Below are 23,613 nucleotides of genomic sequence, written 5' to 3'. Positions count from 1 at the left end.
CAGGCTGACAATACTCACTTGTATTTTCGGGGCTTAGCATTTTTTTTTTTTAGTCCGCAACAGGAAGTGCTGTTACCTGCAGAATCTCATGTAAGAAACTTTGCAAAAGATCCAAAAAAATATATTTGCTTAAAAAACTTTATACAGTGAGGCATAATGCCAAACATACTGAAAAAAAAACCACCATCAGTGCAGAGCTTGCTTGGGAATGGCAGCAGGCAGGTGTGAGTGCATCTGCACAGACAGTGAGGAGAAGACCTTTGGAGGATCGCCTGGTGTAAAGAAGGGCGTCAAAAAAGCCACTTCTCTCCAGGAAAAACATCAGGGACGGACTGATATTCTGCAAAATGTACAGGGATTGGACTACTGAGGACTGGAGTAAAGTTATTTTCTCTGATGTTCGATGTCTTTCAGATTATCTGAGGCATCCGGAAAAAACCTTGTCCGGAGAAGAAAAGGTGAGCGCTACCATCAGTCCTGTGTCATGCCCAACAGTAAAGCATCCTGGGACCATTCATGTGTGGGGTTGCCTCTCAGACAAGGGAGTGGGCTCACTCACAATTTTGCCTAATAACACCGCCATGACTAAAGAATGGAACATCGTCTGAGAGCAACTTCTCCCAACCATCCAAGAACAGTTTTGCGACCAACAATACCTTTTCAAGCATGATGGAACTACTTGCCATAAGGCAAAAGTCATAATTGAGTGGCTTGAAGAGCAAAACATCAAAATTTTGGGTCCATAGCGAGGAAACATCCCAGACCCTAATCCCATTGAGAACTTGTGGTCAATCTTCAAGAGGCGGGTGAACAAAAACCCCCCACAAATTCTGACAAACTCCAAGCATTGATTATGCAAAAATGGGCTGCGATCAGTCATGAGGTGGCCCAGAAGTTGGCTAATAGCATGCCAGGGCGAATTGCAGAGCTCTTAAAAAAAGAAGGGTCAACAGTGCAAATATTGACTCTTTGCATAAACTTAATGTAATTGTCAATAAAAGCCTTTGACACTTATGAAATGCTTGTTAGTATACCATAGTAACATCTGACAAAAAGATGCAGACTTTGTGAAGATTAATATTTGTGGCATGCTCAAAACCTTTGGCCAGGGCTGTACTTCAGGTAGTTTCCAGTGGTGGGGTACCAATGCTGCTGCACTGCTTCTAAATTCCAAGCAGTGTTGTCACCATCATGCAGACTGTGCCCACTTGCATTACAACGGGATTAGAAGACGTTGCAGGGGGTGTGGCTATCAGTGTTGTCACTGCTGATTCACATGTCTGTAGCCCTCCAATTAGCATCTGGTCACAACTAGTACAGCTTACTACTTTATAGCATATGAAAAAATTCAAGCCGGATGGCCGCACTCCAACAAATTGGTTAAAAATCCATAATGTTAAAAAAAAAAAAAAAAAAATCCATACAGCAAAAGATGGAATCACTCGCTAACATGTTTCACACCGTAACTACTGGTGCTTACTCATAGGATTACATTTTTTCATATGCTAACTGCATACTGAGCAAGCACCTGCACCTAACAGAGGAGACCTCGGACACCTGGAGCGGGTTCTTTTCCTGTTTGTACTGCTTTATAAGCAGACTGCTTTGCTGCTGAAACCCCTTCAACTGTGAGCTGCAGTGTCTGGGATGGGGACCATGAGATAAATAAAATGAAGGAAGATTTGAGGCTGGTCCATCATATAGTAAATCGATTTAGGAGATGTTCACACTGTAAAAACATGTGCCTTTAGAGCAGTGGTTCTCAACCTTCTAGTGCCGTGACCCCTTGATAAAATTTCCCAAGTTGTGAGGACCCCTAACAGTAAAATTATTTTCATAGTGTGGGTTGTCAGCACCCAAGGCAAGAAAAGTAATTTGCTCCCCTAACCCACAGACATTTAGCGTTCCCTGAGTCCTTTTAATGGCAACTATAATCGCAGGTAGTGACACTCACTGTGTCTCTGGCTTCACTGTGTTTCCGACGTTGTGGTGTATTGTAGCAGTGACACCTATGCTGAAATTAGGAGATAGGGTCTGCTCCAGCCCCTTCCATTTCACATTCCTCACCAGTCAGCTGACCTCTAGTCTTTGCCCCCCAGCCATCCCGTGAACTAAATGGGCACCTGCGAAAAGGCTGAGTGGGCGGCCACGGGCTCCAGGGATAGCCCTGCTGGGTGGCTCCAAAAATGCTAGGAGAGTGATGCGGGCTTCAGGAACAACCCAGGATTTTATGACCCCTGGCAAATCATCATTTGACCCTCAAGGGGGTCCCGACCCCCAGGTTGAGAACCACTGCTTTAGAGGCACTTAAAAGGGTTGTAAACCTTTGTGTCTTTTCACCTTAAAGGGGTTGTAAAGACAAAAATATTTTCCTCTTAAATTAAAGTCTGACAGTAGCTGATAAAGTAAAAAGTAATGTTTTGCATTATAACTAGTTTGATACCTGTTGAAATCGAGCCGTTTTTCTCACCTCCATCACTCCTAAAATATTATTCTCACTGACTTCCTGGTTTGCGGTGCGCATTCATTCTTGCTACATCACGGCCTAATGGGAACTACAGTTCCCATTAGGCTTAGCCTCCATGCCTGTGAGGGATAAGAGAGCATCTTCACGCAGGGCTGTAGTCATAGGGAGGGGGTGAGCACATTCTGCTTTCCACCATGCAAAACGGCTCAGATGCTGGTGGAAAGCAAGAAGAGGAGAGACAGGAAATGGCATTTTCAAACCTGGATTACTGTATTTTGGAGGTCAAAAGGAAAAACGAGGTAAGTGATATTTAAATGCTCTAGCTTACAGCAATCAATTGATCTAATAAAAAACGAACCTTTAGTGTTCCTTTAATGCATCCTATGCATTAAGGTGAAAAAACACCTTGCAGTGTCCGGGCCCCCCAGCCCCCCCCCCCCGTTTTACTTACCTGAGCCCCGAATATTCGTGGGCGCGATCCCGCCGTCACTCTCTCCACAGGTTCTCGGCTCATCATTGGATAGATTGATGCCAGTGCAGTCATTGGCTCCCGCTGCTGTCAATCAAATTCAATGATGCGGGCACCAGGGGGTGGTGCCAAGTCCTGCATTCGACGGCTACGGCCGCCGAATGCTGGACACGGGAGCGGGCTACAGCAAGGTAACCCCCTTGGGAGAGCGCTTCCCAGAGGGGGTTATCTGATGCGGGGAGGACCCGAGAGAGCTACCGTGGGACCCGAGAAGAGGATGTTTGGGGTCACCCTGTGCAAAATGAACTGCACAGTGGAGGTAAGTTTGACATATTTATTTAAAAATAAACATCAAACCTAAAGTATCACTTGAATTCATCAAAATATCTGAAAGATACAGCATATTGCTCACAGCAACCACCATACTGCCCTTGCACCCATGCTTGAAGCCCTAGGTCTCAGTGAGATCTGAGGCTTGTGACCTGAAGTCGATGTATGTTGCCAACTCTGCAAACCGTTCATGAAAATACCAAAGAGTTATCAATGTTGCAAGTGTAAAAATTAAACTGGTCTTACTACGGGAGCTATATCAGAAAGCGAACTGCATGACAGTTACAGTCCAATCCCTGCAATTTCCTAGAAAGGCCTCGGTGGTCTCCTCTATGTGTTTTATACTGATCTAAAAGTCAACATGTGTTACAATTTTCACAACCACTGCCAATATCCATCTGTCACATCCTGCCAAAATGTGGTTTACCGCTGTCTACCTGCCATATTCAATTTCAGAAAAAAAAAAAAAAACAATGGTATATAACTGTGTGGCTCAGGTTGCAAGCTTTAGACATTGTTGTGACCAGAGAAACCACGCTAAGTAGGAACCCCGCAGCTACAGAAACGCAGGAGTCAGAGCATAGCAATGCTTGCTGGAGCAGCTGGCTAAATTTGTAGATTTTAATGCAGCTTTGCTTATTAGAATGCGGTTCATCAGGAAGTTCTGCGCATTTTAAAGATTATTCAATTTGAGTTTAATGGGTTTGTGCTGCCAGCTAGAACTACTTCAAGTTTTTATAATTTTCAAGCAGGTCTGAAGATTGCGCTCACTTCTGGATTGTATTTAAGGTAATGCTCTTTTCGACTTAGAAGATCACGGGCCATATGGTTCTATTTAGATATTGGGAAAGAACGCATTTAATATAGAAAATGGGCAGACACAGCTCAGTTTACTGCGCTAAATGAAGGACAAACAGAGGTTTCGGATCAGGAAGCACAGCTGGGAGATTTCAATGAAATTTAAAAGAGCAGGCTGAAAGAAGTTCCGGGAAATCTCTGCCAAGAAACTTGCATAGGCTGCCAGTGCTGACCTCCTTCTGAAAATGCTGTTTGCCTGGGTTACTTGTTTAACCACTGAATTTAATGGGGGGTTTTTTAGTTGCTGTCCCAGGGCTTCAGGTGAAATCAGAGCTGTCATCTACATACTTATTCCGGGCCAGCAATGGCAGCCAAGGTGCTTCTCTCACTTTAAAGCTGAACTTCAGTTGATAATGATTATGGGGTAGATTCACGTAGAATGGCGTATGTTTGTGCGGGCGTAATGTATCCTATTTACGTTACGCCTTCGCAACTTTTACAGGCAAGTGCCGTATTCTCAAAAGAAAGTTGCGGCGGCGGCGTAGCGTAAATAGGCCGGCATAAGCCCGCCTAATTCAAATTGTGAAGAGGTGGGCATGTGTTATGTAAATTAACCATGCGCCGTCCGTGGAATTTCCCAGTGTGCATTGCTCCAAAGTACGCCGCAAGGACGTATTGATTTCGACGTGAACGTAAATGACGTCCAGCCCCATTCACGGACGACTTACACAAACGACGTAAAATATTCAAAATTCGACGCGGGAACGACGTCCATACTTAACGTTGGTACGCTGCATGTACGCCACCATATAGCAGGTGTAACTTTACGCCGGGAAAAGCCTAACGTAAACGGCGTATCTGTACTGCGTCGGCCGGGCGTACGTTTGTGAATTCGCGTATCTAGCAGATTTACATATTATAGGCGTAAATCAGCGTACACGCCCCTAGCGGCCAGCGTAAATATGCAGTTAAGATCCGATGGCGTAAGAGACTTACGCCGGTCAGATCTAATAAAAATCTATGCGTAACTGATTCTATGAATCAGGCGCATAGATAAGATCGGCCAGACTCAGAGATACGCCATCGTATCTCCTTTGTGAATCTACCCCTATATTCGCAAATAAAAAAACAGATGCGTTTGGAAAAGCAACTAGTATACATTCACTATATTGTGAAAAGTATTGGGACGCCTGCCTTTACACGCACATGAACTTTAAAGGGGTTGTAAAGGTAAAAAAAAAATTCTATGCATTAAGGTGAAAAAACTTCCGACAATACCGGCCTCCCCAGCCCCCCCGTTTACTTACCTGACCCCTCGAAAGTCCCGCACCATGAACGCACTGGCATCTTGGCCGGCTTCCCGGCTCATTCATTGGTCGATTGAAGCAGCGCAGCCATTGTCTCCCTGCTGTCAATCACAACCAATGATGCGGGGCGCCAGGGGGCGGGGCCGAGTGATACAGTTGGAGGCTATGGCCATCGGCTGTTTCACGGAGCACGCCCGCAAGGACTCCACACCATGCAAGCTCTCTCGCATGAATGTGTGGAGTACTTGCGGTGAGGACCAGAGACAGCCACCGAGGTACCCCAGAAGACGTGGATCAGGGCCACACTGTGCAAAACAAGCTGCACAGTGGAGGCAAGTATAACATGTTTGTTATTTTTAAAAAATAAAAATGTTTCCTTTAGAGCCGGTTCACACAGGGGCAACACGACTTCCAGCACGACTTTGGGAGGCAACTTGGACACGACTTGAGTATGAATCATCAGGCAACTTCAAGTTGCCTCCTGGACAGTACAAGGCAACTTCAAGTCGCCTCCAGGACAGGAGGCTTTCCAGTGGCCAATCAAACAACAATCAGCTCTGTGGGAGGGAGGGGTTTGCCTGAGAAATGTATGTTATCTTCCTGGAAAGTTGCTTCAGTTGAGACAGTGATCAGACTTCTGAGGCAACTACCATTGAAATCAATGGGTACAAGTTGCCTACAAGTCAGATTGAAGAAGTACAGGAACCTTTTCTGAAGTCGGAGCGACTTCAGTAGTGTACATTAAGACGGCTCCATTCAGTTCCATTGATTTTCTCAAACGCGCGACTTGGGACGACTTGGGGAGACTTCAAGTCGGATGCAAGGTCGCCCCAGTGTGAACCGGCTCTTACAAAGCCTTTAATGTCATCCCTGTGTTATTACATAGGGGTTCAATATTGAGTTCACCAACCCTTTGCAGCTATAACAGCTTCAACTCTTCTGGAAAGGCTGTCCACAAGGTTTAGGAGTGTGTCTATGGGGATGTTTGACCATTCAGTGCAAATACAATACACTTTAATACAGTAGGAATCAGAGGGCCCTGCTCGTTAGCACATACCGTCTAAGATGGAGGGTCAGGAGATACAAGAGCTTTCAGGGATCATCTGAAAGTGGACAGTAGGAGATAGTTGGACAGATTGGAGTAGAGCATTCCAGAGGATGGGAGAGGCTCAGAAGAAGTTGGGAGGCAGGAGGCCTTGGGACGAGTGAGGACGATTTGGTTGGTATTTTGAGACCTGGTTAGTGATGTAGTTGGGGGCCAGGTTGTGGATGGCTTTGTAAGTTATTGTTAGTATTTTGAATTTCATTTGTTGGTTGAGTGACAGCCAATGGAGGGATTGGCAGAGCAGATGTCGAACAGTTTGTAAGATGGATGAGCCTGGCAGCAGCATTCATGATGGACTGAAGGGGGGGTAACCTATTTAGGGGTAATCCAACGAGGAGGGAGTTGCAGTAGTCGAGGCAAGAGATGAGCAGGGAGTGGATTAGAAGCTTTGTGGTGACATTGGTCAGGATGAGAAGGCCTGGTTCGCAGTCTCCGTTTCCATCCATTCCAAAGGTGTTCTATCGGGTTGAGGACAGTCAAGTTCCTCCACCGCAAACTCGCTCATCCATGTCTTTATGGACCTTGCTTTGTGCACTGGTTCAAATCATTTGGTGGAGGGGGGATTATGGTGTGGGGTTATTTTTCAGGAGTTGGGCTTGATCCCTTAGCTCCAGTGAAGGGAACTCCTAAGGAATCAGCATACCAAGACATTTTGGACAATTTCATGCTTCCAACTTTGAGGGAACAGTTTGGGGATGGCCCATTCCTGCTCAAACATGACTGCGCAGCAGTGCACAAAGGAAGGTTCATAAAGACATGAATGAGAGAGTTTGGGGGTGGAGAAACTTGACTGGCCTGAACAGAGTCCTGACCTCAACCTGATAGAACACCTTTGGGATTAATTAGACATCCACAACAGTGCCTGACCTCATAAATGCACTTCTGGAAGAATGTTCAAACATTCTCATAGACGCACTCGTAAACCTTGTTGACAGCCTTCCCAGAAGAGTTGAAACAGTTTTAACAGTTATAGCTGCAAAGCATGGGGCAAATCATTATTGAACCCTACCAACTAAGACTGGGATTCCATTAAAGTTCATGTGCGTGTAAAGGCAGGTGTCCCAATACTTTTAACAATATAGTGTATTTAGTAGAAGTACCAAATTCTGACTTGGTATCAGCCTTTTTCTATTCCCTGTACAACAGAGCTCACAAATGTTATAAACTTGCAGTCATTATCATGTGCTTGCTCGATAATTAGTAATTTACCCAATATATGGGTATGTAATGAATAGGCATGTTCAGAAAGAGGGGCATGTGGGTATGTCCTTCCTATGGCCATATGCCTGCTTAAAAAAAAAATTGCCTACTGTTCATTTATAAACCACAGAGATGTGCTGTACAAAAGTGCTTACTGCCCCATTGGATTTTGGACTCCGAAGTCTCCAAAAGAGTTGTTTCTTCTGCTCCATAGAACACTACAGGCTCCACACAATGGCCTGCATTCTATTAATGATCTGCAAAATGCAGACTGTGGTGTGGACTAAAATTGCAGTTTGTACTGGAGAGCAGATAGAAATATCTGCTCCCAATAATAACTGTAAGCAGTAACAGAGAGTAATGCTGGCCATAACACTATACGAAAATTCGGCCGACATTCGGTCGTTAAGAAAGATCTTTCGTTTTTCGAACAGTTAATGGGCACAAAATCGATAATCGTTTGGACGTTTTTGAGCCAAAAACGACAGGTTTGGAAATTTTCTGCCGAACAAACGATAAATCGGAAGGTTAATGTGTTTCCCGTCGGAACTTTCTGCACTAGGAATATGTAAAAAAAAAAAACGAACCATTTTTTTTTTTTATGTCCACTGAACGATTTATTGGTCATTACATGATGGCACTATCGTTTGCGCTCACGAACGAACTTTCGTTTTTCAAAAGTTCGTTCGGACGATTTTTCGTGGAGTGTATGGCCAGCGTAAGGCATTATTCACACAGGCATACTTAAGTGTACACCCAGTGAGGGCCATGTTTGCCCAAATGAGGATGCACAGGTGTTCTTTGAATCTCCATGCACGCAGTCTCATTCATGACAATTGGGATACAGTGGCCAAACTAATACAGTTGCTGATCCCAATTTGACATAATGCACATAGTCAGCATTACGGGACCCAAACACGCATTGATGTCAAATTTGGGAGCAGAGACTGTTTCGGTGAAGCCACTGTGTCCGAACCGACATGAAAAGGACTGCCTGCATGGGGATGCACAATACACCTGAGCATCCCTGTGCGGAAGAACACAGCCCTTGTATGGGTGTATGCTTAAAGAGGAAGTAAACCCTGATGGGTTTTACTTCCTCTTTGTTTCCCTGCAAAAATAAAGCATAATGGGCTACTATGCATCGCATAGTAGCCCATTATGTGTCACTTACCTGAAACCGAAGCCTGCGATGTCACCGCTGTCCCCTGTTCCACGAAGTGCCCATCTTCCTTCCGGGTATCGGGGCTCCGGCGATGTGATTGGCTGGAGCCGCGATGACGTCACTCCCACGCATGCGCACGGGAGCCGCCAGTCACGGCACGCTCTCCTTTAGAAACGGCACGATCGCCGTTACTAAAGTGCGCCTGCAGCGTAGACATCGCCGCCCGTCTCTTTTGTAAATATCTCCTGAACCGTGGAGGTATAGGAGATCTTTCGAGCACCTACAGGTAAGCCTTAATCTACGCTTTCCTGTAGGTACAAGTGGTTGTAACGGGTTTACAACCACTTTAACTATGCACGTGTGAACAATGCCCAATGTCTTATCATCCACTTTTGGGAACGATGCCTCTAACATCATATTTTGGGTTATTATGTGGTTGGAAAGTGTTTAAAAGATTCAACATTTGCTGTAAATGAATGCAGTATATGGTCCAGCAATGGTATAAAACAAGGATTCAAATGATTCTAAAAGGTTTCATCCTAAAAATAACTTCAAATCCTTGTTTCATACGATCTACTGTCTACTTTGATAGATAATTGGATGACGATGAGTTATCTTAAACTCAACGGTTCGAAAACAGAACTTCTCCTGTTTCGCGCCAATCGAAAGAATCATCCCCCAACAACATGGACACCCCCGCCCATTATGGGTAAAACCATCACCACTAACACCAAAGTCAAAAGTCTTGGAGTAATTTTTGACACCTACATGACAATGGATGCACATATAGGGTCAATAGTCAGCGGATCGCACCATCTGCTGCGCCTACTACGCAGACTCACTCCCTTTATCCCAAAAGAAGACATAGCAGTCGTGGTGGGAACAATTATCAACTCCAGACTTGACTATGCAAATGCCCCCTATCTCGGACTCCCCAAATACCAAATCACTCGTCTGCAGGTCGTTCAAAATACCGCCGCTCGACTTGTGACTGGGAAAAAACCCTGGGAATCAATCTCACCTTCACTGAGATCCCTTCATTGGTTGCCAGTAAAAGACAGAATCACTTTCAAGACACCCTGTCTAACGCATAAGTGTGTTCAAGGAAGTGCCCCCCAATATCTATGCGAAAAACTAAAAGCCCACAACCCCAATCGCATTCTGCGATCCACCAACCAAAATCTACTCCAGATACCCAACGCCAGACACAAGAATGAAGATTTGCAGTCCAAGGACCTAGACTATGGAACGCGCTACCAACAAGCATCCGATTGGAGGTGAACTACTGAAGAAAAATCAAAACCCATCTCTTCTGAGGGCAAAAAGTTTACCCAGGGAATGGATACTAAGCGCCCAGAGGCGATTCAGTTTGCATATGTTGCGCTATACAAGTTTCTCACTCACTGTATTAATTACCAGCACTTATGCTCTGGTGAAGAACAAGCTATCAGCCCCTGAACAATATTGACTGTGCACTGTTCCCAAGATGTATAAACTTTTACTGAGCCTATTACAAACCTGCAGCACTCTCATTTTTTATATGCTGTTTTTACTGCATCAGGGACCCCTGGGAAAACCCAGACCCCTGGGGATTGACAGAGAGCTGTCTTCAAGGATTATATGTCAAGCAAGTGGGTTCAGAGCTCCACCAAGACATCTTTTGAAATATTCAAAATGAGCAGACAAAATCGTCTTATTGGTCTTTGTCTGCCATCAATATTCAGAATTTTTATTGTCTATCTCTATCAAACATCTGCCTTTAGTACCAGTAATCTTTCCTGTGCATGCACAAATCTGTCTTCATATTCCGTTCTCACTGATAAAAAGGAATTCAGGCCTAATACATAAAAATAAGGCCATATAAGCAGAAACACATGTACAGACAACAGTGCTAGCCTACAATGTGGCTTCATATATAATATCTCTGACCAACTGGAGGATTTAAAGCTAGAGAGATTACATCTCCCAGCATTGTAATTGTATTATCTGGCAAGGTTTGCAGCTCCTCCACAGTTTGTATGAGCCTGGTCCAGAAAAGAAACATAATATAATACACAATAATATACACTGCTACTTATCAAATTATTCCCTCTATTACAACGTGTAGCCACTGAATTCACATGGGCTTAAGCCTAGGTTCCCACCAGCACTGCTACATATTCATGCATTTTTCAGTACCAGTGCCAAGTTAGGCTGTTGCCATCTCCAAGACTTCCAAAGACACTTCTATACAGTGGGGAAAATAGTTATTTGATCCCTTGCAGATTTTGATAGTTTGCCACCTACAAAGAAGTGAAGGATCTATAATTTTTTATCATGGTCTTTATGTAGAGAAACAATTTTTTTTTCAGATCCTTAGGCCCCTTTCACACGGGGCAGATGAGTAATGATCCGCCCCGTGAACCTCCGCTTGTTCAGCGGGGATTGCTCCGTTGATCCCCGCTGAGCCGGCGGATGACAGGGCGGTCTCCGCACACTGTGCAGGGACCGCCCTGTCTTTTCACCGCTCTCCCCTATGGGGGGGATCGGATGAACACGGACCGTCTGTCCGTGTTCACCCAATCTGATCCGCCAGACGGATGGAAAAGTAGGTATTTCCTCCGTCACACTTTGGCGGATCGGATGTCAGCGGGCATGTCACCGCTGACATCCGCGGCTCTATAGAGGAGCGCGGAGCGCCCGTTCAGGTCCGCCAAAAAGACTGGCAGGTGGATCTGAACGGGCCGCCCATGTGAAAGAGCCCTTATGTTGAACTTCCAGTGACCAGTAAGAGAGTGAGAGTGATAACACCAAATTTAACACACCTGCTCTCCATTCACACCTGAGACTGTGTAACACTCAGGCCCTGTACACACGAGGAGACATGTCCGATGAAAATAGCCCGCGGACCGTTTTCATCGGACATGTCTCCTGGGAGCTTTTGGTCTGATGTGTGTACACACCATCATACCAAAATCCCCACGGATAGAGAACGCAGTGACGTAGAAGACACCGACGCTCTCAAACACGGAAGTGCAATGCTTCCACGCATGCGTCGAATCAATTCGACGCATGCGCGGGATTTCGGTCCGCTAGTTAGACGTACTAACCAGCAGACATGTCCGACGGACAGGTTTCCAGCGGACAAGTTTCTAAGCATGCTAAGAAACTTTTGTCCGCTGGAAACCTGTCCGCTAGGCCGTACACACGACCGAACATGTCCGATGAAACTGGTCCGCGGACCAGTTTCATTGGACATGTTCGGTCGTGTGTACGGGGCCTAATGAGTCACATGACACCGGGGAGGGAAAATGACTAATTGGGCCCAATTTGAAGTTATTTTAATGGGACAGCAAATTTACATTGTTATACAAGCGGTACAATACAAAGTATAATTTCTTCAGTGTTTTCACATGAAAAGATATAATAAAATATTTACAAAAAAGTGAGAAGTGTAATCACTTTTGTGAAAAACTGCACATACTGCAAATAAATACTCACGTGTGATAATGTAATCCTGGGTAAGGGTCCCAGCTTGACGTGCTTTCCTTTGTGTCTTAACCACGCACAATTTTGCTCCCCTGGTTAAACAAAAAACAAATGGTAAAAAATGTGGTAACACATAGAAAATGAAAGAAAAATAAAACCGATTTTCAGTAACTGATCTATGCTTCTGCACAAATAATGCAAGGAACTGTGATAAACGATTGACTTTAAGGTCCCTGAAGAGGACGCAGCCAAGCAAGAAAGTTTAAGGCAGGCCATAGATGGTGTGATTTTCACAGGTTGCAGGTAAGAAAATTGCACAATCCCCCCAATCGACACAGTCAGTGTTGATTATTATAAGACTCCTTTCACACTGAAGCGGTTTGCAGGCCCTACAACGCTAAAAATAGTGCCTGCAAACCGACCTGAAATGGCCGCTGCGGTCTCTCCAGTGTGAAACCCCTGAGGGCTTTCACACTGGAGCGGTGCGCTAGCGGTAAAAAAAAAAAGTCCTGCTGGCAGTATCTTTGGAACGGCGAAGGAGCGGTGTGTATACCACTCCTGCCCATTAAAATCAATGGGGCACTGCGATTATACCACCGACAAAGTGCCTCTGCAGAGGCGCTTTGCAGTGGCTTTTAACCCTTTCTCTGCCGCTAGCAGGAGTAAAACCGCCCACTAGCGCCGCAAAATTGACGGTAAAGCGCCGCTATTTTTATTTTACCGCTGACGCTGCCCCCGCCCCAGTGTGAAAGGGGTCTTATTATACAGGATTTATATAGAGCCAACAGACAGTACAGTAACAACTCAATTTATTACAGGAGGAATCAGAAGGCCCTGTTCGTTAGAGCTTATAATCTAGGAGATGGTGGAATCCCACCCGCAAAGCTACTGTGTTGCCCCAGTGGGGTGCTGTTCCTGCCGGACCAATACAGTGATTATTGCTAGTGGCTATATCTTCCTCTGAACTACAGAACACCTCCCCCAATGTTATAGAAAAGATGAGAGGGAGAGATGTTGTGTACTCCTAACAAATTACCTGTCCAAGGGTGATAATAGAGTTATATAGGTACTGTACAATGACTGAGCACTGTTGCCTAGGACAAGAAATAAATGCACTTCTAAAAAGAGTGATAATTATAGCAAGATAAATGTGTGCTAATTTTGTAGTCTTGGTGCCTGTCCATTCACACATTCAAAGATCCTTTACTGAATTTTGGCGCTAATGCACAGTGTGCGCTCCCGCATGTAGCCTAGCGCAGATAGCACAAGACTGTGCAAGGAGCAAATAGAGTAGTGACGTGGAAAGAGGGGCATAAGCAGGGGGCGTTACAGTTATCTGACACTCCCGGAAGTGTCGATTTCAAGCTATGTGAAATGGTGGCTATAGCAGAGAAAATATACTGGAAAGAAAGATACAATAAAAAAGTAGATTAGGCCATCATCCTAAATACAATAGAAAGAAGAAGAAGAAACAACCCCCTACTTTTGTTAAATAAAATTTGTACTTGAGATTTTACAAATATTCTCTTTTAATCTATACTAAACTACTGATTGATATTTATCTATGGGCCTTTAAAGGAGTCGTTTCTTCTTATTTTCATAGCAGAGAAAATAAACCGTATTCATATAAAAAATAAATGCACGACCAGTGAGTTGGCCTTTTTTTTCTGAACTTCTGAAAAAGCATAATTTTTCACGTAAGGTATTCCCCGATGTACTCAATTGCTGATGTTTAAAATGGTGACAGGGTCTCTTTAAGCAAAGTAATGCGCTCTGTCACTGGCAAAGTAATGCGCTCTGTCACTGGCAAAGTAATGCGCTCTGTCACTGGCAAAGTAATGCGCTCTGTCACTGGCAAAGTAATGCGCTCTGTCACTGGCAAAGTAATGTTTTGGTGTATTTGAGGAAGAGCGCTCTTTAAAGCCACTTAATCATACTTGTTTTATTACGGTGTTTAACATGCATATAACATCTTTATGCTCCACAGTGAACCATGTAATCATTTAAATTACTATCTGGTCTTCTCCCTTCTTACATTGTAATATTAGATACTTTATTGTGCAATAAAAAAGAGTTTATCCCACAATAATTACAACATATAAGCAACATAAAGCTGTACAATGTTGGAATATTCACAGAAGCCAAGCCGTTTCTCATCAGTAGGAAAAGGTCGTTAGAAGCCGAGGTATTACTGAGGTTTTGCTGGCGTTCACACAAATGACCGCACTTCCAACCAGAAAATTGAGTTACCCAGGCCGCTGAGCTTAAAGGAAATAGTTATTGAGTTTGATGGGTCAGATACTAAATACTCCTGTATGTTTGCTTAGATTATTTTGTTCCTGCCAATTTTATTTTTTGTATAAATGTTGAGCTCCAGCCAAATAACTAGATGGAAAAAAAATGTACATACATTTTGATTGAGATAATAAAAGGTAGCATACATTCAGGTCTCCATCCAAACATGGCATAGTCCATAAGATCATATACACATTACAAGAAGATGACAGCAAGAGGTTGGAGGTCTTCATCCTTCTCCATGCTTGTGATCTGGATGGACCAAACTACTAAACGCGCACTATATGAAAAATACTGTAGCAACAGGAGGAAAGAAAAGAAGAAATGGAATCTGCAAACCGGCAAGAAGAAAGGAAAAAAAAATAGAATTAGATAGAATGGGACGAGAGATACATACAGGTCCCCCTTTATAGACATGTGCACACTGAAATATTTAGTTTCGTAATTTCGTTTTCATCCGAAAAATAAATTTATTTTGTTACTCCCGAAATTCGTTTTTATTTATTTTGTTTTTCGTAAAAAAAATGCATTCGCTCCGAAAATCCAAATTAATGTCGAATCTGTCATTGAAGGCTTATGGTGTCTGTCGAATGTTCTAAAGAAAAAAAATATATAATAAAATAGAAGATTCGACAGAATCTTAAAAAAAAAAAAAAAATTTGACTCTTCATGTCTCTATGTCGAATCTTCATGTCTCTATATTGTCAAATCTTTTCTCTCTATGTCGAATCTTTTCTCTTTATGTAGACTAATATTGGACTAATAGAGTTAAGGTTAGGCACAATTAAGGTCGAATCTGTCATTGAATGCTTATGGTGTCTGTCAAATGTTCTAAGAAGAAGAAGAAGAAGAAGAAAAAAAAAAAAGAAGATTCAACAGAATCATAAAAAAAATAAAAAAAGTATTTTGACTCTTCATGTCTCTATAATGGAATCTTCATGTCTCTATAATGGAATCTTCATGTCTCTATAATGGAATCTTCATGTCTCTATAATGGAATCTTCATGTCTCTCTGTGTCGAATCTTCATGTCTCTCTGTGTCGAATCTTCATGTCTCTATAATGGAATCTTCATGTCTCTATAATGGAATCTTCATGTCTCTATAATGGAATCTTCATGTCTCTCTGCGTCGAATCTTCATGTCTCTCTGTGTCGAATCTTCTTCATGTCTCTCTGTGTCGAATCTTCTTCATGTCTCTCTGTGTCGAATCTTCTTCATGTCTCTCTGTGTCGAATCTTCTTCATGTCTCTCTATGTCGAATCTTCTTCATGTCTCTCTATGTCGAATCTTCTTCATGTCTCTCTATGTCGAATCTTCTTCATGTCTCTCTATGTCGAATCTTTTCTCTTTATGTAGAATAATATTGGACTAATAGGGTTAAGGTTAGGCACATTTGACCGCAACGAAAATGAAAATAAATCATTTGTTTATGTCGGATCTTTCGGTTTTCGTTTTCTTTTGAAAATACCTGAAATTCGGACGAAAATGCATTCGGACGAAAACAAATGCACATGTCTACCCCTTTATAAAAAAAAAAAAAGAGAAGCTCTCGAGTGACAGTAGTAGGGAATCCACCATCAGGATAGTTATGAATAATAATAAGGGTCTCCTTGCTACATGCTCAATCGAATGTCCCAGGACGGAATTCCCCTTTTTTATTGTGCAGAGAGGTATAAAAGATATAAAAGCTGTGTCTCCCATAAAAATAATATAAGGGCCCCGTAACCTGGCTTATTGATCTGAAGTGTCATATAGGTAACCTACCTATCAGGCTTCCAATCACCATAAGGTGGCATTATTTTATCATCCAGTCCTTAAAGTGGATGTAAAGCCACTCTCATCCCTTCTAATCTACTGCCCTAGTGCTGATCTATAAGGATATAGATGCCTCCTGCATATATCCCCTTACCTGTCAAATGTCTCCCCTCTGTCTGTACTGAAAAACTGCAGATTCTGTGGGTGGGTCTGTTGTCTGGAGCTCGGTGGGTGGAGTCATTATGTCAGCAGACTCCCCGCCCTCCTCTACACTCCCCTTCCTGTGTATTCCTTACACTAAATTCTGCTATGATCACTAACATCCAGTCAAAATCCAGAAAAGTAACCACATGACTTCAGAAAAGGAGTGGGGGTGGGAATTAAAAAAATAATGCCTGTCTCCAGGCTAGTGCATGAGATATGTAAATAACCTGTCACTCACAGCAAAGGGGCGGAACGGACTAAGGTTTTTCTCTGTTAATCCGTTTTATTTCACTGAACAATAAAAGAGGATTGCTTAGACCTGGATTAACTCTGTGGCAAGACTGGGCACAGATGATAGGAAATCTTATACTGTACATTGTGACATCAAAAAATAAATAATAATTTTAGGGTTTATGGTGTCCGTTTATGAAGCAGTGAAATCTATTCACTGCTTCTTTCTCCGGCATTCACGGTGAAGATTTTTCTCCTCTGTGTGCCTGTTTATGAAGCGGAGAAGATCGCTTCACCCTTGGAGAAGTGAAGTGATCTTCCAACACTTCAAACAGTGGAGAACGGACCAGAAATTCACAGAAATACGGAGATGTCAGTTTATTGAGCAGTGATAAATTATCACCGCTCAGTTCACTGAAAGACACGTGGTTAATGTAATTAAAATAACAAGTCCCCCTGCATAATATATATATGTATACACACACACATTGAATATACATGTATATACACACACATTGGCCTGGATTCAAGAAGCAATTGCGCCTGTGTAACCATAAGTTACACAGCGCAATTGCTTACTTGCCCCGGCGTAACGAATGCTCCTGATTCAGGAACCTCATTACGCCGACTGCAGCCTAAGATATGCGCGGCATAAGGCTCTTATGCCAGCATATCTTAGGCTGCATTCTTGCGATGGCCGCTAGGTGGCGTTCCCGTTGTGCTCAGCGTAAAGTATGCAAATTGCATACTAACGCCGATTCACAACGTTGCGCGAGCCCTGCGTACGCAATTTACGTAGTTTCCGTACGGCGGTTTTCGCGCAAGGCTGCCCCTGCAATGTTACGAAAGTTACGTAGTTTGCGTAAGTGAATCGTGAATGGCGCTGGACGCCATTCACGTTCACTTTGAAGCAAATGACGTCCTTGCGACGTCATTTGCCGCAATGCACGTCGGGAAAGTTTCCCGACGGAGCATGCGCTCTACGCTCGGCGCGGGAACGCGCCTAATTTAAATGATTCCCGCCCCCTATGGGATCATTTAAATTGCGCGCGCTTACGCCGGGCATTTTGCCGGCACGCCCACGCAATTTACGAAGCTACTGCTCCGTGAATCAAGGACAGCGCAGTAAATTTGCGGGGGCGCAGGGCAAAAACGTTGCCCTGCGCCTCCGTAAAAATAGCGCAATTCTACCTGAATCCAGCCCATTATATATATATGTACATGTATACATTATATGTATGTATATATATGTACACACATAAATATTACAGGGGGACATGGTTACAGTGTTGGGGGGTCTGAACGAGGTAGAAGGAAGTTAAAAATCTTCCTCCTCAGAACCCCCAGGATTCCCTCTTCACTCCCCGCTTCACCACCTCTGGGTGAATTCTGACACAGATCGCCAGTGAAGAGCTCAGATCACAGCTTCATAAACTGGCCGTTTCTGTGTCAGTCTATGAGGATTCTCTCTGTGTGGAGATAATCGGCGGGAGAACAAGTTCAAACACTTCTCCCCCCGATTATCTCTGTTTCATAAACTGTTTATGGGCTGTGATCACTGGTGATCCTTGGGATCACCGCTCTTCACTGCTTCATAAACGGACACCTATATCCACTTATGAGAAGTGATAGCCTAGTCCTGATAATCTAGCACAGTGCAATCTGCAGGTGCCAGGCTGTCAATGTCGGTTGGCACCTGCCAATCGTCGGGCAAAGACTCAGAACGGTTAAGGCAAAGTTCCGTTCTGACAGGGGGGAAGGGATGGATTCTGTGTTCCTGCAAAGTAGCAATTAAAACCCATCTCTTCCCCTAGTGAAAGCAGCATGCATAGTAAACACAAACACTGGCTAGGCACACAGCTAACCCTTTGATCACCATAGATGTTAAACCCCTTCCCAACCAGTGTCATTAGTACAGTGACAATGAATATTTTTAGCACCGATCCACTGTATTCGTCTCACCGGTTCCTGCAAAGTGTCAGTTGACTGCCACAATATCGCAGGTCCTGCTATAAGTTGCTGATTGCCGCCATTACTAGTATATATAAAAAAGACTCCATTATATTTCCCATACCAAAAACATGTAGCAAAATACATATGGGGCTACCTCTTTTAAGAAATGTGATGTTTTACATTTTATTTGATATTTTATAGCAGAAAGTATTGTTTTTTCCCCCCTAAAAATTGTGAGTCTTTTTGTGTTTATAAAGCATTAAAATAAAGAACACAGAGGTGATCAAATACCACCAAAAGAAAGCTCTATTTGTGGGGGGAAAAAAAGTTTTATTTTATTTGTGTATAGCGTTGCATGACTGCGCAATCGTTAGTTAAAGTAAAGCCTCGTACAAGCGATCGGATTGCCATCGGACAAAGCGTAGGACTTGTGTCTGAAGGGCGTTGAGCATGAACTTGTATTCCATACAAACTGCAAAAAATTGTTGGCCAACAAACACAAAACTACTTGGGTTTTTAGCTTTTTAGCGCCACCCTTTGGGCAACTTCTGCTAATGTTGCGCTATGGTTAGCAATGCTTCTGAGCATGCGTGTTTGTACTTTCGATTTTTTTCCGACGGATAATCCGACATCACATATTTGTTTTTGGAAAATTTTAAAGCATGCTATCCCACATTTGTCCATGGAAATTCCGACAACAATTGTCCAATGGAGCATACAAAAGGTTGGATTATCCGACAACATCCTGCCATCACACAATTCCCGTCGGAAAATCCAATCGTGTGTACGAGGCTTTAAGCAGTGCCATTTTTGCAAAAAGTGGCCTGGTCATGAAGGGGGGTAAACCTCCCGGAGGGCAAGTGGTTAAAGTGAAAAATACTCATATGACTGCGGCAGACATCTCCTGAGCTGAATTGAATTTTGACAGATGATTGCGATGTTATTTCCCAAGGTAGGCCTACACAAGTGCCATTACTACGAAACACTCCCCTTCCCTCCTCCACAGGCCGACGTGCACCTTTTGCAAACATGTATGCACATCAGTCTTTTATTTTAAGAAAGATCCTTCAGGGGCTGGATTGTGCATGCATGGTATCTGAAGTCTGTGGTCTGCTTTAAATCTGTTTAATTTGTAGATTTCTGAGCGGTGACCTCAGGCCACGACCCCGTGAAGTGGTTCTTAGTCATGGATCACAATAAAAGTCATCAGTCACTTTCAGGTTTAGCCATTTTACAGTGGTATAAATTACAGGGTTAGCAGAAAAAAACAAAACTTTCTTTTATAGTTTTGGCATTTTATAGACTCGTATATCAATAAGTGGCAATACAACATTTCCACGGAGCTTTCCGTGAAAAAGTTACTTGTGAATGAACAGGCCTTTGTAGGCTTTTCCAGTTTAGAAAAATAAACACTATGAAAGGCGATTTCTGATAGGTGGCCTCCTCTGATGCCACGTACACACGATCATTTTTCAGCATTAAAAAAAAAACGTTTTTCAAAAACGTTATTTAAAATGATCGTGTGTGGGCTACACATCATTTTTCAGGTTCTGAAAAACGACAAAAAAAAAAAAAAAATTTGAGCATGCTGCATTTTTTAATGTCGTTTTAAACGATAACGTTTTTCGGGCTGTAAAAAATGATAGTGTGTGGGCTAAAACGACGTAAAAAAAAACCACGCATGCTCAGAAGCAAGTTATGAGACGGAAGCGCTCGTTCTGGTAAAACTACCGTTCATAATGGAGTAAGCACATTCATCACGCTGTAACAGACAGAAAAGCGCAAATCGTCTTTTACTAACACTAAATCAGCTAAAGCAGCCCAAAGGCGAATGGAACTTCCCCTTTATAGTGCCGTCGTACGTGTTGTACGTCACCGCGCTTTGCTAGATCAATTTTTTTAAAACGATGGTGTGTAGGCAACGTCGTTTTAATGATGAAGTTGGGAAAACTTCGTTTTTTGGACATGCTGAAATTTTTTTTTTTTTTTCATGCTGAAAAATGATCGTGTGTACGCGGCATTAGTGCTCAGTTTTGTCTTTTTTAAGGGGGTTAAAAAACGATTCTTGCTATATGGACATTGAGTTTCTGCATTATTAGGACCAGATTCCTTCTAGTGTTACCTTTTGGTCAAAGCAAATATATATTGGCATAGTAATTCAAATAAATATAATTTTATCTCTCAATAGATACACCATAAATGGTAGGATTGTCCCGATACCACTTTAAGACCGAGTACAAGTACCGATACTTTTTTCCAAGTACTCGCCGATACCGAATACCGATACTTTTTTTAATGTCATATGACAATTTGAATAATGGGCACTAACAGGGGGTACTGACGGATGGATGGCACTGACAGGGGGCACTGACGGATGGATGGCACTGACAGGGGGGCACTGACAGATTGATGGCACTACTGACCACTGCTCTGTCCACTACACTATATACAGACTTGTCTAAACTCTCTATCTGGCTGAGTCTCACCTGCAGCTTGTGTCTTCCATCAGCCTGGAGAAGGCGAAGAGAGGGTGTCCGGAGGAGAGGGGGGGCCTGGAGGAGGGGAAGAAAGCACATCGGTCCGGAGGCTAGGCGGAGGCGGGACCAGCCCCGCCGTGATGGTGGATAGGCCAGCCTCGCCCCGCCGTGATCATGGATTGGCCAGCCCCGCCATGATCACGGATAGGCCAGCACCGCCGTAATAGACCCGCCCCGCCGCTGTACATGACCATTCACAGGGCAGCAGCCAGGGACACAGGAAGTTAACATTAGGGGGACGGATCCGGCAGTGGCACACACTGCCTGGCGTCCCCCTAAATGTTGCACCCTGTGCCACGGCGCCCTCCACGCTACCCCACTGGCTCCGCCCCCTCCCTGTCCGCCGACTTCCGGGTATCGGAATCAGGCATCGGGAGCATTTGTGTGGGTACAAGTACTCACACAAATGCTCGGTATTGGGACAACCCTAATAAATGGTCTACAACCTTTGGTGGTTGGGTGGTGAGCCATAATTGATTGTTTGCTGCAGTTGCACAACCAGGGACTGAAATTCTCCAGGAAAGCGCTTTTCATGCTGAGCTAATCAAAATGACCACAGCTGATTACAATTGAATGTCGATTGGCTTTGTGTGCCATTAAGAAGGTGCTTGGCTGCACCCAATTGAGTTTACAAGTAATTTTTTAGGAGGGGGATGATTCTTTTTCCAACTCCGTGATTCTGTTTTTGAATAAAAAAAAAAACAAAAAAAATCTGACATGTTAGTTTTATATCCTTCACTTGGATGTTTGTTTAGAAGAGTAAATACAGCTGGATAAAACAAAAACTGTGTCTGCCTTCATTACAGGATGCAAAGCAACAAAATGCAATTATTTTAAAGCTGGGTGGGGGATTCATTTCTATACTCACTGCATTTTGATCCATGTATGGCCACATTTAGTGCAAGCTGAAATCAGCATATTGATGTCAGGAGTCAGTGGGCAGCTCTAGGTTAAAACCTTTGGTAGAAACAGGCATGTACTGAGCTTATGCTGTTAGCTACTGACTGATATGCTTAGAATTGTTGTTTTGACTTAAAGAGGAAGTAAACTTCCTTCAGAGCCGGTTCACACAGGGGCGACCTGGGATCCGACTTGAAGTTGCCCCAAGTCGCTCCGACTTCAGAAAAGGATCCTGTACTACTTCAATCCGACTTGTAGGCAACTTGTACCCATTGATTTCAATGGAAGTCTTAAAGCGGATGTCCGCTGAAAAAAAATTATTAAAAGCCAGCAGCTACAAATACTGCAGCTGCTGACATTTAATATAAGGACACTTACCTGTCCTGGAGTCCAGCGCCGTCCGCAGCAGAGGACGAGTGATCGCTCCTCACTCTGCTGCCCCCCTGCCATCCTCGTGAGGGAACCAGGAAGTGAAGCGCTCCGGCTTCACGGTGACATCATGCCCGCAGTTTACCCCGAGACTGTGTGGCCGGAAGTGGGTGCAAATACCTGTATTTAGACAGGTATCTGCACCCCCCTCTCCCCTGAAAGGTGTCAAATGTGACACCGGAGGGGGGGGAGGGTTCCCACAGAGCCGATTGTTGTTTGATTGGCCACTGGAAAGCCTCCTGTCCTGGAGGCAACTTGAAGTTGCCTTGTAAGTTGCCTGATGATTCATACTCAAGTCGTGTCCAAGTTGCCTCCCAAAGTCGTGCTGGAAGTCGTGTTGCCCCTGTGTGAACCGGATCTTACGGACTTTTATCTATAGGTAAGCCTAAAATAAGACCATCAATGAAATCACTGGCGCATGCACTCTGAAGGAACAGCCACCTGTGCCGTTCCTTCAGAGCCCTGTGCTGTAAACATAGGCTCCCATGCGCATGCACGGGAGTGATGTCATCGCAGCTTTGACCACTCACAGAGCTGGAGCCTGCAAACCCGGAAGCAAGCCGAGTGAAGAAAGGAGCCCCTGCAGCGCTGACATCGTAGCGCTGAAACTGCTTCATTTTAAGGTAAGTTTCACATAATGATTTTACCAGCACATTATAACTTTACCTCGCAAAAAAAAAAAAAACGTCCAGCGGTATACAACCGGTTTAACCACACGTTGACCTTAAAGTGGAACTTCACTCTCACAGTCAACATTGATTATTTTTAATCCTCAAGCTGCTAGCATTAGTAAAGCATATTGTATATATTTGTAATTGTCCTTTACCATTTCTTCAGTTACTTCCTGGTTTGTCTGGACAAATGATGTCATACTGTACATTCTCAGTCCTCAGGTGGGGAGGAGAGGAGGAGGGCAGACAAAGGACAGGCACATCCTAGGAAGTAAATGCTACAGAAAGCATTTGCCCTTACTGAAGATGGCGAGAAATGTTAGGAGGT

General features: G+C 43.8%; 1 protein-coding gene across 2 annotated transcripts in view; it reads right to left on the bottom strand.

Annotated features, from left to right (window-relative positions):
* Positions 1-23,613, bottom strand: part of WDR70 (WD repeat domain 70) — a 422,360-nt gene that overhangs the window by 49,869 nt on the left and 348,878 nt on the right. For both annotated transcript variants that reach the window (XM_040338525.1, XM_040338517.1), the window contains exon 15: positions 12,322-12,401. In XM_040338525.1, the coding sequence (XP_040194459.1) occupies positions 12,322-12,401 (80 nt within the window). The remainder of the gene's footprint in view (positions 1-12,321; positions 12,402-23,613) is intronic.

This window comes from Rana temporaria, chromosome 1, assembly GCF_905171775.1.
Source record: "Rana temporaria chromosome 1, aRanTem1.1, whole genome shotgun sequence".
NCBI lineage: Eukaryota > Metazoa > Chordata > Amphibia > Anura > Ranidae > Rana > Rana temporaria.
Note: the sequence above shows the minus strand (reverse complement) of the source record. Positions and strands in the feature narration are given on the sequence as shown.